At 41.9% G+C, this 17,130-nt stretch overlaps 1 protein-coding gene across 1 annotated transcript in view; it reads right to left on the bottom strand.

Moving 5' to 3' along the window:
- Positions 1-446: 446 nt before the first annotated feature.
- Positions 447-17,130, bottom strand: part of LOC138364493 (uncharacterized) — an 85,394-nt gene continuing 68,710 nt past the window's right edge. Inside the window, exons 8-10 of the mRNA XM_069324141.1 lie at positions 12,390-12,501; positions 11,956-12,081; positions 447-1,346 (exon numbers count right to left, since the gene is read on the bottom strand). Of these exons, the coding sequence (XP_069180242.1) occupies positions 1,211-1,346; positions 11,956-12,081; positions 12,390-12,501 (374 nt within the window). The 3' untranslated portion in view covers positions 447-1,210. The remainder of the gene's footprint in view (positions 1,347-11,955; positions 12,082-12,389; positions 12,502-17,130) is intronic.

The raw sequence follows: 17,130 nt of genomic DNA, 5'->3' as shown, positions 1-17,130 counted from the left end.
CAGACAGGCTACGTGGGAGGGCCCACAAGGTATTGTTTACATATTGGGTCAAGTGATCAGTGGTACAGTGAATTGATGAACTGTAACACAACAGACACACCGATACAGTGACTGACTCCAGAGATTTGACAACACAGAAATCATCGATAGATACAGCGATAGCAGGCGGCTTGACATCTTCGAGGCACTACACATCAAGAAATCAACACCAGCAATTAACAGCCAATTAATGCACAACTATATTCTACCCACTTCAAGACTCCGCTCCAATATAGAAGCATCAAGAAATATGGGCCAATAGGCCCTTTGTAGTTACTTCCATTCTTCCCTTTAAACTTACCTAATATTATACCTATTGTTTCGTGTTCTGTCTTGTGTTTTCACCTCATCCAAAACTGTTGTAACAAATCACCTCCCCCAAATGCAGGTATATAAAATGAAAGCCGTTTAAATTATAGCATTTATAGTAGGACTCTGTTTAGTGTTTGCAGGTTATAGTTGTGTGTGTAAGTTATTACAAAATGCGTTCAAGTGTCGCGTCAGACTAGAAATAAAAATGAATTTTGGAGAATTGATTTTTCAATTACCATCGACAGTAAAAAGAAACATAAGAAATATTGAGAAAATTCGTGTTAGAATTATTAATCTTACTTTCTCGGTCATATTTAATAATACATATATTATATACCTTTTTTGTAACAAAGTTCAAATAAAGTAAATATATATGTGTACATACAAAAGAATGGGGGTGGTAGGAGAAGATAATATTAGTGTTCAGTGAGAAGCCACAAGGTCTCCTCTGAATACTTTTTATTTTCTTCTCCGAGGCTATGGGGCCCCACATTGGCACCAGAGGTGGTACCCTCACAAACTTTATATAAAAAAAAAAAAAATATTATATATATATATATATATATATATATATATATATATATATATATATATATATATATATATATATATATATGTATATATATATATATATATATATATATATATATATATATATATATATATATATATATATATATATATATATTAAACTCTTAGAGGTTTCCCCTCCTACGGCTTCTCCACAGGCTTTCCTTCCTCAGGCTTCTCCTCCTCAGGCTTCCCCTCCTCAGGCTTCCCTTCCTCAGGCTTCTCCTCCTCAGGCTTCCCCTCCTCAGGCTTCCCTTCCTCAGGCTTCTCCTCCTCAGGCTTCCCTTCCTCAGACTTTCCCTTCAGGTTCCTCATTAAGTTGGTCATCATCGTCGTCGGCCTCCAGCATGCAGAGTGGGCTGCGTTCCTCCTGGCAACTCTGGTCGGTCATGTAGTAGTAGTGTTCGTAGGTCAAGGCGGAGCACCTGAGGACATCCCAAGGAACACCGTCAACCTTTTCTTCTCACACATACAATTGGATCATATGAACAAAAGCATAAATCCCATCCAAGAAACTCTGAACATGAAAAAACGCACGAAAGAACACAATAAAACAGGAAACTGCAATAGTGATTATAGGTCCATGTAAGGCAGCTTGAAATATTCCAGAGATCCCATGAAGAATATATGACTATGGGATTGTCAGTGGAGGTGTGGGGGAGAGAGGAGGGGTCATACAATATGCCTTACTGAAGTGGATCGAATATCCCCCTCCCCTTGCAATGCTCTCTATCATAAATCATAGTGCCATGTGTTACGGTGCTCTCACCTTTTTTCTCCCATGGGCCAGCTTTTAAGAGTCATATCACCTCATGTCTCTATTGATTCCCTGAGATGCAGGGAATCTTTTGGTATATGTGGCGACCAGATCGGCCGCCAGAAAAGGGAGAAATTTACGTTATAAATTTGTAGGTAAGGGGAAAGTGGCGTCCTGATACAAATGAAATGGTTCCCCCTACTTGCAGATCCGCCATTTTGTGGAGGGCGCCAGACAAGTGCGGATTGGCTGACTTAGGTCACAGGCGACCAATCAGAGCCCGCAATGACGTCACCGAGTGCCCGTAGTGACGACAGCTGTGTTAGTGTCAGAGGTGGTCCTACTGCAAGAGTGGGAGGACGTTTCTCGGTCAGCTCTCTAGGTTTGGAGGCTCTGGGAGTTTTAATCATTGGGTTAAAACTAGCCATCGCAGCCCACCACTGTTATTGGAGACCCTGTGCTTCCGGGAAGCAAGAAGAAACCAAGTTCATTGAACAGAAAAGTGACAAAACTTGAAGAATCGGTCGGCGACGACATTGGAGGGTCTGGAAGGTGTGGCGGGCAGGACTAGCTGTGACCGGGTCACGTTCACTGAGGATTTTGGAGGGACGACACCGTTCCTAGGGCAAGGAGCAACGCCTTGTGGAAGGGACGAGTGTGTGCTTACAGTAATTAGCTCAGTGCCCACTGGTGAACCAGGATTGGGATATCTGAAACTCTGGGAGTGGTTCGGCGACGATGCGAAGGCTTCACGACACCTGAGGACTTGTGGAACGTTCCTGGATCGTCAAGGACCGACTCAGGAAGCGTGGGAACCTCACACCATCGAGGGACAGGCGTCGTGAGCCAGGAATGTAAAGGTAGATCAATTTCCCTCCCATTACCCGTTTGTTGAGTAGGCTAGATAGGCCATGATATTTGCCTATGTATGTTACAGTTATGTTACATTGGTACATTAGTAGTAGGATAGGCTGCAGGGCAGCTTGTGTCCAGGACTGTCGAAGAAGACAGTGTGTGTGGACTATGGGGCAGTTGAAGAAGAGGTGGCCGACGTTGACGAAGCAGTTGCTAACGATCTCCAGATTGTTTATTCTTAATTTCATTTCCTGTATTGATTTTGTGTATGTAATCATGTAGCTTATGTCAGTAAATTCACATATTTTATCATGGTGTTTAAGTACGCCTCCATAATAATCTCTACGAGCACACACGCGGGATATCATAGTCCCACCTAGTGAACATCATGTTTTCTACAGAAGTTCCTAGTGGCTGGAGAGTGGTAAAGCAGCACAGACTTATGTAGAAGTGTACCCTAGGCTATCTGTCCAGTATCAGAGCCAGAATGGTAGCCTTGTTAAATGAAGATAGAGAAGGCAGGCGGGAAAGGAATTCCTGCAACTTTTTGTCTGGCAGGCAAGACTCAGGGGAAGTTATTGTTAAAAGGTAAGCCTGGGTCTTCCTTCACTTCTCCACGGTTCTAGGCCGGAATTGCTAACAGCAGTTTCCCTTTGGTTGACTGAAGGGCTCCCAGGGTGAATCAGTGGCACCCCAAGTGGTGGGGGGCAAAGACGTGCGGTGGTGGGTATTACCGGTCCTGTCCTGTGGGACCAAGAAACTCCGGTGAGTCCCGAGAGTCAAAGGGGATGAGTATTCTGCATTTTGAGCCCCTAGCAGCTCCTCGCTATCTTCTTGAGGTTATCTTGAGATGATTTCGGGGCTTTAGTGTCCCCGCGGCCCGGTCCTCGACCAGGCCTCCACCCCCAGGAAGCAGCCCGTGACAGCTGACTAACTCCCAGGTACCTATTTACTGCTAGGTAACAGGGGCATTCAGGGTGAAAGAAACTTTGCCCATTTGTTTCTGCCGCGTGCGGGAATCGAACCCGCGCCACAGAATTACGAGTCCTGCGCGCTATCCACCAGGCTACGAGGCTAGCTAGCGGATGTGTCACCCCACGTGACACATGGGAGATGAAATGGTCAGACCCGAGTCCATAGAGTTTGAACAATTATTGAAATGTCATCACAGGAAGGGGAAGAGGATGGGGGGGGGGAAGTCTGGTCATCACAGAAGACCAGGTACGTCTGGTCATCGTATGCCTAGTCATCAACCAAGGACCCACGGATGGAAAATGTAACAGCACGTCAATATAGAGAGCCACTATGGTTTAAAGAACATCTTATTTTGACGTTGGGGATTTATACGTCAAAATACGATGCATTATTTCAGAGGCCAGGTTGAGCACATATTAGGTCCATCAGGGGAAATTCCAAAATAGCTATGTGTGTGTATAGCAGTAAAACTAGTAAATAATAACTCATACTTTTGAATAAAATAGTTCATGAGTATTTATTGGCTATTTCTATTTATTAATTAATGTTTATAACAACATTATTAAAAACAATTATTAATTAATTGTTAATTTGTTTTATTTTTAACTAAAAAGTACATTTTTTTATTGTTTTATAAGAAAGTTTTCAATAATTCGTTTCAATTAAATAATATTAATTCTAATTGTCTCCTAATTTATTGTAAATATTAAATCACCACTTCCATAAAAACAAAACAGTAATCACTTAATACTGTTCTCATTTACTGTAACGTTAAGTTCTCATTTACTGTGAATGTACTGTAAAGTTTACTGTAATGTTAAGTTCTCATTTACTGTAAATGTTCTGTAAGACATCAATGTTTTTCTCTAAGACATCTTCAGACATCAAATTTCTCTCCAAAATGAAACTAGTTCAGCTTTTCATATCAAACTTGCACTTCTGTTAAAATATGTATCTAACCTAACCTAATCTATTCTATCCTATTCCTCCCCTAACTGATGTATCTTACCTAATCAAACGTACCTAACCTAAGCTAACTAGCCTAACCTAATGTAACTTACCTAACCTAACTTACATAATCTAACTTAACCTAACCTAACCTAATGCAACTTGATGTTGCAACAACAACCTAACCTAAGCTAACCTAATTTAACCTAACCTAACTTGCATAACCTAACCAATCCTAACTTAACTAACCTAACCTAACCTATCCAATCTTAACATAAATAACCTAACTTATCCTAGCCCAACCCAACCCAACCTAACCTAATTTAACCTAACCTAACTTGCATAACCTAACCAATCCTAACTTAACTAACCTAACCTAACCTATCCTAACTTAAAGTATTTTACCTAACTTATCCTAGCCTAACTTAACTAACCTATCCTAACCTAACCTATACTAACTTAACTAACCTAATCTAACCTATCCTAACTTAACGTAAATTACCTAACTTAACCTATCCTAACTTAACGTAAATTACTTAACTTAACCTAACTTACCTAACTTAACCTAACCTATCCTAACTTAGCTAACCTAACCCAACCTAACTTATCCTAGATGTTGAAGGGACGACGACGTTTCGGTCCGTCCTGGACCATTCTCAAGTCGATTGTGACCATTCACAATCGACCATTCACAATCGACTTGAGAATGGTCCAGGACGGACCGAAACGTCGTCGTCCCTTCAACTTCTAGTGTGTGGTCTGGTCAACATACTTCAGCCACGTTATTGTGACTCATCGCTTGCATAACTTATCCTAACCTAACCTAACCTAACCTAACCTAACTTAACTTAACCTAACATAACCTAACCTATTCTAACTTAACATATCCTAACCTAACTTAACGTAAACAACCTAACTTAACCTAACCTAACTTAACTTCCATAATGTAACCTATCCTAACCCAACCCAACCTAACCTAACCCAACTTAACCTAGCCTAACCTAACTTAACATGCATAACCTAACCTACCCTAACTTACCTAGCCTAACTTATCCTAACCTAACAACCTAACCTAACGTAAATTACCTAACTTAACCTAACCTAACATAACGTATCTTAACTGAACCTAACCTAACTTAACTTGCATAACCTAGCTTATCCTAACTTAACTATCATAATCTAACCTAACTTAACACTATCACTCTCTCTGGACACCCCTCGTGTCCACTTTTTTTCTCTCGTGTCCTAGCTTAAGACACTGCTCGCATCCAATACAAAAAATATTTGTATAAAATTCATTTTCTATCCGATCGACTTCGGCATAGTTTCGAAATAAGCGCCTTTAGAGTGCGCACAATTTGATATCAACATGAAAGATACGTTTTTGGTCAAAATGTTAAAATATTTGTTAAAATTATATTTATTGTGCTATTATCATGGGACTAGTTTTAAAATGCGCGCCTTTACATTGCGAACAATTTGATACTAAAATTAAAGATGTAACTCGAAATTTTATGTCAGAACACTGGAAAGATATAAATAATTTTGTGATGATGAGCGTCCAAAATTAATTAAAATATTTGTTAAAATTACAGTTATTGCTCTATTATTATGGGACTAGTTTTAAAATACGCGCCTTTATATTGCGAACAATTTGATACCAAAACGAGTGACGTAACACGAAAATTGATGTTATCAAACTGAACGAGTATACACATTAGTTTGCGGGTGTGATAATTGGTTCTCGTTCATGGGTAACTTTAGGCTTTGCTAAGGGAGTCACGCCTGGCTTTTGGACAATATATGCATATACACCTGCAGGGAATTTAACTGCTAACACATTGATACAAAAACGAACGACGTAGCACGAGAATTAAGGTGAGAAAACTGAAACGAGTATACACATTTTACTGATTTTGTGCGCTCACGGGTAACTTCCCGACTTTAGGCTTTGCTGTGGGAAGTCATGCTTGGCTTTTGGACCTTATATGCATATACACCTGTAGGGAATTCTATTGTGAACACAATGATTCCAAAACGAGCGATGTAGCACGAGAATTATGGTGAGAAAACTGAAACGAGTATACACATTTAGTGTCGCCAAGCGCTCGCCCGCACCGTCAGGTCTACTTCGTGCATACGCGCGGAGCGCACGCCCGGAGCGCAATACTGTTTAAATTGATATGACAAACAAAAGCAGCAGCAGTAGCGGAGCGCCGCAACAGTCATTACTCGCAGCTGAATTCCTTACCACTACAACAATTCCTTATCACTACAATTCCTTACCACTACAACAATTCCTTACCACTACAACAATTCATTACCACTACAACAATTCCTTATCACTACAATTCCTTACCACTACAACAATTCCTTACCACTACAACAATTCATTACCCCTACAACAATTCCTTACCGCTACAACAATTCCTTACCGCTACAACAATTCCTTACCGCTAAAACAGTTCCTTACCACTACAACAATTCCTTACCGCTCCAACAATTCCTTACCGCTACAACAATTCCTTACCGCTACAACAATTCCTTACCGCTACAACAATTCCTTACCACTACAACAATTCCTTACCGCTCCAACAATTCCTTACCGCTACAACAATTCCTTACCGCTACAACAATTCCTTACCGCTACAACAATTCATACCGCTACAACAATTCTGTACCGCTACAACAATTACCCCACCTCTACATTTCCCCTCCGAAGTAAAACTCTCTAAATATTAACAATCACGTGAATATCTAGCCAAGCATCATTTTATAAATGCTTCATCGTTTTATAAGTAGGTCATGTTAAAAATCTATATAAATAGAATGGAAATGTTCGTTTGTTCAAAATCGCTAATCTCCGAAAGTTCTTCACTGATTACTTTGAAATTTTGACACAACGTTGCATTCAAATAGGCGCATGTTTTTATATACTAATATATATAGGCCTCACCTGTGACAGGAAAAAACATGTTATTTTTTTTTAAACAGCACCATCTGTTGGACATAAGAGCAACACACGCTGTAAACTCCGAAAGTTCTTCGCCAATTGCTTTGAAATTTTGATACAACATTCCATTCGAATACATGCATGTTTTTATACACCTACTATATAATTAACACACCTGTAACAGGCATTTTATTTTTTAAACAACGCCATCTGTTGCATGTAATAGCAACACACATTATCCTAAATATGTTACCATTCCTTTTCAATGTTTCCAATTGCATTGATAATTTGAATTTTCATGGATTTCAATTTATTTTAATTTTGGTATATTTATTTTATGTAACATGGCATTGGAAATGAGCTGTGTTGTTTACCACACCGTTCACTTTGTAAATACAAGTATAGATGCCACACCTGTGACAGGTACAATTTTTTTTTAAGAAACACCACCACCTGTTGCATGTAAGAGCAACACATGCCATACTAATTATGTTACAATTCCATTTCAATGTTTCTGATTACATTGACTAATTGAATTTTCCTAGATTTCGATTTATTTTTATTTTTATTTAATTACTTTGTGTTACATTGTGTTGGAATTGAGCTGTGTTGTTTACCATAACGTCGTTCATTTTGTGAGTATAGTTTGTTTTTTATTTGTTCAATGTTTTCCATTTCGTTTTTTAAATTAACTGTTTTTCTTACATTTTAGTGATGGCAACATCAGATCCTTTGATGTTCCCAATTTTCTGATGTGATCATCAGATCATTTGGGAATGCATCGGACGAGGGAGTGGGGAATGGTGGGGAAGACGAGGGGATGGGAGTGGGGGATGTTGGGGAGGATGAAAGGACAAGGGATGGTGTAATGTTGGAGAGGTTATGTTATATTGTTTACCATACCGTTCATTTCGTGAGCATAAGTATAGATGCCACACCTGTGACAAGTAAAAACATTTTTTTTAAACATCGCCATCTGTTGCAAGTAAGAGCAAGACACGCAGTACTAAATATGTTATGATTCCATTTCAAGGTTTCTGATTTCATTGATAAATGGAATTTTCATAGATTTCTATTTATTTTCCTTTTGATTTAATTATTTTGTACTCACCTAATTGTACTCACCTAATTGTGCTTGCGGGGGTTGAGCTTTGGCTCTTTGGTCCCGCCTCTCAACTGTCAATCAACTGGTGTACAGATTCCTGAGCCTACTGGGCTCTATCATATCTACATTTGAAACTGTGTATGGAGTCAGCCTCCACCACATCACTTCCTAGTGCATTCCATTTATTAACTACTCTGACACTATAAAAATTCTTTCTAACGTCTCTGTGGTTCATCTGGGTACTAAGTTTCCACCTGTGTCCCCTTGTTCGTGTCCCACCCGTGCTGAAGAGTTTGTCTTTGTCCACCCTGTCAATTCCCCTGAGAATTTTGTAGGTGGTTATCATGTCTCCCCTTACTCTTCTGTTTTCCAGGGATGTGAGGTTCAGCTCCTTTAGCCTTTCCTCGTAGCTCAATCCTCTCAGTTCCGGGACGAGCCTGGTGGCATACCGCTGAATCTTCTCTAACTTTGTCTTGTGTTTAACTAGGTATGGACTCCAGGCTGGAGCTGAATACTCCAGGATTGGTCTTACATAAGTGGTATACAGGGTTCTGAAAGATTCCTTACACAAGTTTCTGAAGGCAGTTCTTATGTTGGCCAGTCTAGCATATGCCGATGATTAAATTCTTTTGATGTGGGCCTCTGGGGACAGGTTTGGTGTGATATCAACCCCCAGATCCTTCTCTCTATTTGACTTTTGCAGGATTTCCTCTCCCAGATGATACCTTGTGTTCAGCCTCCTGCTCCCTTCGCCTAATTTCATCACCTTACACTTTCCCGAGTTCAACTTTAGCAGCCATTTTCTAGACCATTCCTCCAGTTTATCCAGGTCATCCTGTAGTCTCTGTCTATCTTCATCCGTCTTGATTCTTCTCATAATTTTTGCATCATCAGCAAACATCGAGAGGAATGAGTCTATACCCTCTGGAAGATCGTTCACATATATTAGAAACAGGATGGGTCCAAGTACTGAGCCCTGTGGGACTCCGCTGGTGACATCTCGCCACTCTGGTGTCTCCCCCCTCACCGTTACTCGCTGTTTCCTGTTGCTTAAGTACTCCCTTATCCACTGGAGCACCTTCCCTTTTACTCCTGCCTGTTGCTCCAACTTTTTTAACAGCCTTTTATGGGGTACTGTGTCAAAGGCTTTTTGGCAATCCAGGAAAATGCAGTCGGCCCACCCTTCTCTTTCCTGCCTAATTTTCGTTGCCTGGTCATAAAATTCTATTAAACCTGTGAGGCACGATTTACCATCTCTGAACCCATGTTGGTGGTGCGTTACAAAGTTATTTCCCTCCAGATGCTCTACGAGCCTTTTCCTCACGATCTTCTCCATCACCTTGCATGGTATACAAGTTAAGGAAACTGGCCTGTAATTCAGTGCCTCTTGCCTGTCACCCTTTTTGTATATTGGGACCACGTTAGCTGTCTTCCAACTTTCTGGTAAGTCTCCTGTTTCCAGTGACCTGTTATACACCATAGAGAGTGGCACACTTAATGCTTCTGCACCTTCCTTTAGTATCCATGGTGAGATTCTATCAGGCCCAACAGCCTTTGTCACATCCAGCTCCAGCAGACACCTTTTGACCTCATCACTGGTGAGGTCAAATTCCTCCAAGGTTGCTTGGTTTGCCGCGTCCTCATTTAGTGCAGGGGCTTCTCCTTGTTCTATTGTGAAAACCTCCTGGAATCTCTTGTTGAGTTCTTCACACACCTCCTTGTCATTCTCTGTGTATCTGTTCTCCCCTTTCCACAGCTTCATCACTTGTTCCTTCACTGCTGTTTTCCTCCTGATATGGCTGTGGAGCAGCTTTGGTTGGGTCTTGGCTTTACTCGCGATGTCATTTTCAAACTGTCTCTCTGCTTCCCTCCTCACTCTGATGTACTCATTTCTGGCCCTCTGGTATCTCTCCCTGCTCTCTGGTGTTCTGTTATTTCTGTAGTTTCTCCATGTTCTTTTACTCAGTTGCTTCGCTACCTTACATTCCTGGTTGAACCATGGGTTTTTCTGTTGTTTTTCGTTTTTCTCCTTTTGGATGGGGATAAACCTATCTGCAGCTTCCTGGCACTTTTGGGTGACAAAATCCATCATGACCTGCACATTTGTGTTACATTGTGTTGGAATTGAACTGTGTTGTTTACCATAACATTCATTTTGTGAGTATAGGTTTTTTTTCAATGTTTTCCATTTCGTTTTTTAACTGTTTTTCTTACATTTCAGTGATGGGAACATCAGATCCTTTGATGTTCCCAATTTTCTGATGTAATCATCAGGTCATTGGGAATGCATTGGACTAGGGAGTGGGGAGTGGTTGGGAAGACGAGGGGATGGGAGAGAGGGATGTTAGGGAGGATGAAAGGACAAGGGATGGTGTAATGTTGGGGGAGGACGAGGAGACGGAGGAATTGGGGATGGTGGGGACGAGGGGACAAGGGTATGGACAATGGTGGCGAGTACATGAGGACAAGGGAGGGGGGGGGTTGTCGGGAGGACAAGGGGACGGGGGAGGGAGAATGGTAGGGAGGTCGAGGGGATGGGGGAGTGGCAGATGGTGGGTAGGACAAAGGGACGGTGGAGTGGGGAATGGTAAGGAGGACGAGGGGACGGTGGAGTGGGGGATAGTGAAGAGGACAAAGTTATGGGGAGTGAGAAATGGTTGGAAGAACAAGGGGACAGGGAAGGGGGGGGGGGATTGTGGGGGAGGACTGGGAAACAGGGGAAGGTTGCTGTGGCTCAGCAACACACATGTGTTGCTGAGCCACAGCAACGCGTTGCCAGGTACAGCTAGGCTATAAATAAAAATGTAAATGTTCGTTTATTCAAAATCGCTAATCTCCGAGAGTTCTTCACCGATTGCTTTGAAATTTTTACACAACGTTCCATTCGCATATGCGCATGTTTTTATATACATATTATATATATGTCACGTCTGTGACAGGTAAAAACATGCTTTTTTTTAAAAACAGTTTTTCATGCGAGTTTTTATGTGAGGGGAAATCTCCAAAACCTGTTTACCGATTGCTTTGAAATTTTGACACAACGTTTCATTCGAGTACGCACGTGTTTTTATGTACTTACTATATAGCTGCCGAACTATTGCGGGTAGAAACATTTTTTTTAAACGGCGCCATCTGTTGCATTTAAAAGCAACACACACTATACTAAATTTAGGAATGCATTGGATGAAGGAGTGGGGAATGGTGGGGAGGACGAGGGGATGGAGGAGTGGGGGATGGTGGGGACAAGAGGACGGGGAGTGGAGAATGGTGCCCTACAAGAGGACAGGAGAGTGGGGGATGGTGGAGAGGACGAGGGGACGTGAGAGTGGGGAGGACGAAGGGACGGGAGAGTGGGGATGGCTTGTGTACCAAGTGGGAACACAAGCTTCCCATTCATATCGTCTGCACAATTGAATTAATAAAAATAAAAAGTGTCATTACCATCCCTCCTGACGCTGGGCGGGCGCCTGGGTGTTGGTGAAGCAGGGGGCGTCTGGCAGGGCAGTGGTAGGGCTGCTGAAGGGATCAGTGTGGGGCGGGGGGCGCCGCACACACGAACTACTGTGCCTGCAACAGTAACACAAGTATATACAACAGTTAATCCCTCTCCAAGCAGGTACTGGCATGCGACAAACACTCTCCAAACAGGCGATGAGTCAAAATAATGTGGCTGAAGTATGTTGTGTGGTTTGGTCAATACTCTCCAAACAGGTACTGGTACACGACAAACACTCTACAGACAGGTAATGGCACACAACAAACACTCTCTAACCAGATACTGGACAAACGGTACAAGTACTACTCTCACAGCACTGAATGGAGACCTCAGGGGCATTAACCTCACAGATCAGTAGGGAAACCTTACTGGCACTAACCTCACAGCCCAGTAGGGAGTCCCTAAAGGCATGACAGAGTCGTCCACGGTCCACGACCAAGCGTTGGTATCCAAGTCGAACCGGCCACCGACCCAGAAATCAGTCGTCAGCCCTGCAACACCATATACCAGCAATACTTATCGTGTATCGTTCTGTCACATATGTGCAGTGATCTTGGTGGTCTTCACTGAGCACAATGTACGGTATATATATATATATATATATATATATATATATATATATATATATATATATATATATATATATATATATATATATATATATATATATATATATATATATATATATATATATATTAGTATATTTTGGTAGCAGTCTTTCCTGTAGGCATATATTATTAAATATGACCGAAAAAGTAAGATTAATAATTCTAACACGAATTTTCTCGATCTTTCTTATGTTTCTTTTCACTGTTGATGGTAATTGAAAAATCAATTCTCCAAAATTCATTTTTATTTCTAGTCTCACGCGACACTTGAACGCGTTTCGTAATAACTTATTACATTTTCAAAGACTTTTAGTTTACACACTTACAACTATTACCTGCAAACACTAAACAGAGTTCTTACTTATGCTATGATTTAAACAGCTTTCATTTTTCATTTTATACCCGCATTTTGGGTGAGGTGAAATGTACAACAGTTTTGGATGAGGTGAGCAAAACTTTCAACACAGGATAGAACAGGAAACAATGGGTATTGAAGGTAAGAATGGAAGTAATTGCAGAGGGCCTATTGGCCCATATTTCTTGATGCTTCTATATTGGAGCAGAGTCTTGAAGTGGGTAGAATATAGTTGTGCATTAATTGGCTGTTGATTGCTGGTGTTGACTTCTTGACGTATAGTGCCTCGCAGATGTCAAGCTGCCTGCTATCGCTGTATCTATCGATGATTTCTGTGTTGTTTGCTAAGATTTCTCTGGTGATGGTTTGGTTGTGGGAAAAGATTATATATTCCTTAATGGAGCCCTGTTGCTTATGCATCGTAAATCGCCTGGAAAGAGATGTTGTGTTGCCTATATACTGAGTTTTTTGAGGCTTACAGTCCCCATGAGGGCATTTGAAGGCATAGACGACGTTGGTCTCTTTTAAAGCGTTCTGCTTTGTGTCTGGAGAGTTTCTCATGAGTAGGCTAGCCGTTTTTTTGGTTTTATAGTAAATCGTCAGTTGTATCTTCTGATTTTTGTCTGTAGGGATAACGTTTCTATTAACAATATCTTTCAGGACCCTTTCCTCCGTTTTATGAGCTGTCGAAAAGAAGTTCCTGCAAAATAGTCTAATAGGGGGTATAGGTGTTGTGTTAGTATATATATATATATATATATATATATATATATATATATATATATATATATATATATATATATATATATATATATATGTCGTACCTAGTAGCCAGAACTCACTTCTCAGCCTACTATGCAAGGCCAGATTTGCCTAATAAGCCTAGTTTTCATGAATTAATGTTTTTTCGACTACCTAACCTACCTAACCTAACCTAACCTAACGTTTTCGGCTACCTAACCTAACCTAACCTATAAAGATAGGTTAGGTTAGGTTAGGTAGGGTTGGTTAGGTTCGGTCATATATCTACGTTAATTTTAACTCCAATAAAAAAAAATTTACCTCATACATAATGAAATGGGTAGCTTTATCATTTCATAAGAAAAAAATAGAGAAAATATATTAATTCAGTAAAACTTGGCTTATTAGGCAAATCGGGCCTTGCATAGTAGGCTGAGAAGTGAGTTCTGGCTACTAGGTACGACATATATATATATATATATATATATATATATATATATATATATATATGTCGTACCTAGTAGCCAGAAAACACTTCTCAGCCAACTATGCAAGGCCCGATTTACCTAATAAGCCAAGTTTTCATGAATTAATGTTTTTTCGACAACCTAACCTACCTAACTTAACCTAACCTAACTTTTTCGGCTACCTAACCTATAAAGATAGGTTAGGTTAGGTTAGGTAGGGTTGGTTAGGTTCGGTCATATATCTACGTTAATTTTAACTCCAATAAAAAAAAATTGACGTCATACATAATGAAATGGGTAGCTTTATCATTTCATAAGAAAAAAATTAGAGAAAATATGTTAATTCAGGAAAACTTGGCTTATTAGGCAAATCGGGCATTGCATAGTAGGCCGAGTACGACGTTCTGGCTACTAGGTACGACATATATATATATATATATATATATATATATATATATATATATATATATATATATATATATATATATATATATATATATATATATATATATATATATGTCGTACCTAGTAGCCAGAATGCACTTTTCAGCCTACTATGCATGGCCCGATTTGCCTAATAAGCCAAGTTTTCCTGAATTAATATATTTTCTCTAATTTTTTTTCTTACGAAATGATAAAGCTACCCATTTCATTATGTATGAGGTCAAAGTTTTTTTATTGGAGTTAAAATTAACGTAGATATATGACCGAACCTAACCAACCCTACCTAACCTAACCTAACCTATCTTTATAGGTTAGGTTAGGTTAGGTAGCCAAAAAAAGTTAGGTTAGGTTAGGTTAGGTAGGTTAGGTAGTCGAAAAACAATTAATTCATGAAAACTTGGCTTATTAGGCAAATTGAGCCTTGCATAGTAGGCTGAGAAGTGCGTTCTGGCTACTAGGTACGACATATATATATATATATATATATATATATATATATATATATATATATATATATATATATATATATATATACATATATATATATATATATATATATATATATATATATATATATATATATATATATATATATGACCAGTGGTGTAGCGACGGACCAGTGGTGTGGACACTGACCAGTGGTGTAGCGACGGACCAGTGGTGTGGACACTGACCAGTGGTGTAGCGACGGACCAGTGGTGTGGATACTGACCACTGGGGTAGCGACGGACCAGTGGTGTGGACACTGACCAGTGGTGTAGCGACGGACCAGTGGTGTGGATACTGACCACTGGGGTAGCGACGGACCAGTGGTGTGGACACTGACCAGTGGTGTGGACACTGACCAGTGGTGTAGCGACGGACCAGTGGTGTAGCGACGGACCAGTGGTGTGGACACTGACCAGTGGTGTAGCGACGGACCAGTGGTGTGGACACTGACCAGTGGTGTAGCGACGGACCAGTGGTGTGGACACTGACCAGTGGTGTAGCGACAGGCGAGTGGTGTGGACACTGACCAGTGGTGTAGCGACGGACCAGTGGTGTGGACACTGACCAGTGGTGTAGCGACGGACCAGTGGTGTGGACACTGACCAGTGGTGTAGCGACGGACCAGTGGTGTGGATACTGACCACTGGGGTAGCGACGGACCAGTGGTGTGGACACTGACCAGTGGTGTAGCGACGGACCAGTGGTGTGGATACTGACCACTGGGATAGCGACGGACCAGTGGTGTGGACACTGAACAGTGGTGTAGCGACGGACCAGTGGTGTAGCGACGGACCAGTGGTGTGGACACTGACCAGTGGTGTAGCGACGGACCAGTGGTGTGGACACTGACCAGTGGTGTAGCGACGGACCAGTGGTGTGGACACTGACCAGTGGTGTAGCGACAGGCGAGTGGTGTGGACACTGACCAGTGGTGTAGCGACGGACCAGTGGTGTGGACACTGACCAGTGGTGTAGCGACGGACCAGTGGTGTGGACACTGACCAGTGGTGTAGCGACAGGCGAGTGGTGTGGACACTGACCAGTGGTGTAGCGACGGACCAGTGGTATGGACACTGACCAGTGGTGTAGCGACGGACCAGTGGTGTAGCGACGGACCAGTGGTGTGGACACTGACCAGTGGTGTAGCGACGGACCAGTGGTGTGGACACTGACCAGTGGTGTAGCGACGGACCAGTGGTGTAGCGACGGACCAGTGGTGTGGACACTGACCAGTGGTGTAGCGACGGACCAGTGGTGTGGACACTGACCAGTGGTGTAGCGACAGGCGAGTGGTGTGGACACTGACCAGTGGTGTAGCGATGGACCAGTGGTGTGGACACTGACCAGTGGTGTAGCGACGGACCAGTGGTATGGACACTGACCAGTGGGGTAGTGATGGACCAGTGGTGTGGACACTGACCAGTGGTGTAGCGACAGACCAGTCGTGTGGATACTGACCAGTGGTGTAGCGACAGGCCAGTGATGTGGACACTGACCAGTGGTGTAGCGACGGACCAGTGGTATGGACACTGACCAGTGGGGTAGTGATGGACCAGTGGTGTGGACACTGACCAGTGGTGTAGCGACAGACCAGTCGTGTGGATACTGACCAGTGGTGTAGCGACAGGCCAGTGGTGTGGACACTGACCAGTGGTGTGGCGACCGACTAGTGGTGTGGACACTGACCAGTGGTGTAGCAACGGACCAGTGGTGTGAACACTGAGCAGTGGTGTAGCAACGGACCAGTGGTGTGGACACTGACCAGTGGCATAGCAACCGACAAGTGGTGTAACGACCGACCAGTGGTGTGGCGACCAACTAGTGGTGTGGCAACCGACCAGTGGTGTGGCGACTGACCAGTTGTGTGGACACTGACTAGTGGTGTGGACACTAGTAGTAGGGATGAAGACGCACAGAGGAATTTTGTTTTTGGGAGAAATTCCTCCATATGGCACAGGGTTTTCAGGTAAATTTAGAAATTCCTCCATATGGCACAGGGTTTTTCAGGTAAATTTG

The sequence above is a fragment of the Procambarus clarkii genome, chromosome 2 (assembly GCF_040958095.1).
Source record: "Procambarus clarkii isolate CNS0578487 chromosome 2, FALCON_Pclarkii_2.0, whole genome shotgun sequence".
Taxonomy (NCBI): Eukaryota; Metazoa; Arthropoda; class Malacostraca; order Decapoda; family Cambaridae; genus Procambarus; species Procambarus clarkii.
This window is presented reverse-complemented; position numbering and strand designations above follow the sequence as displayed.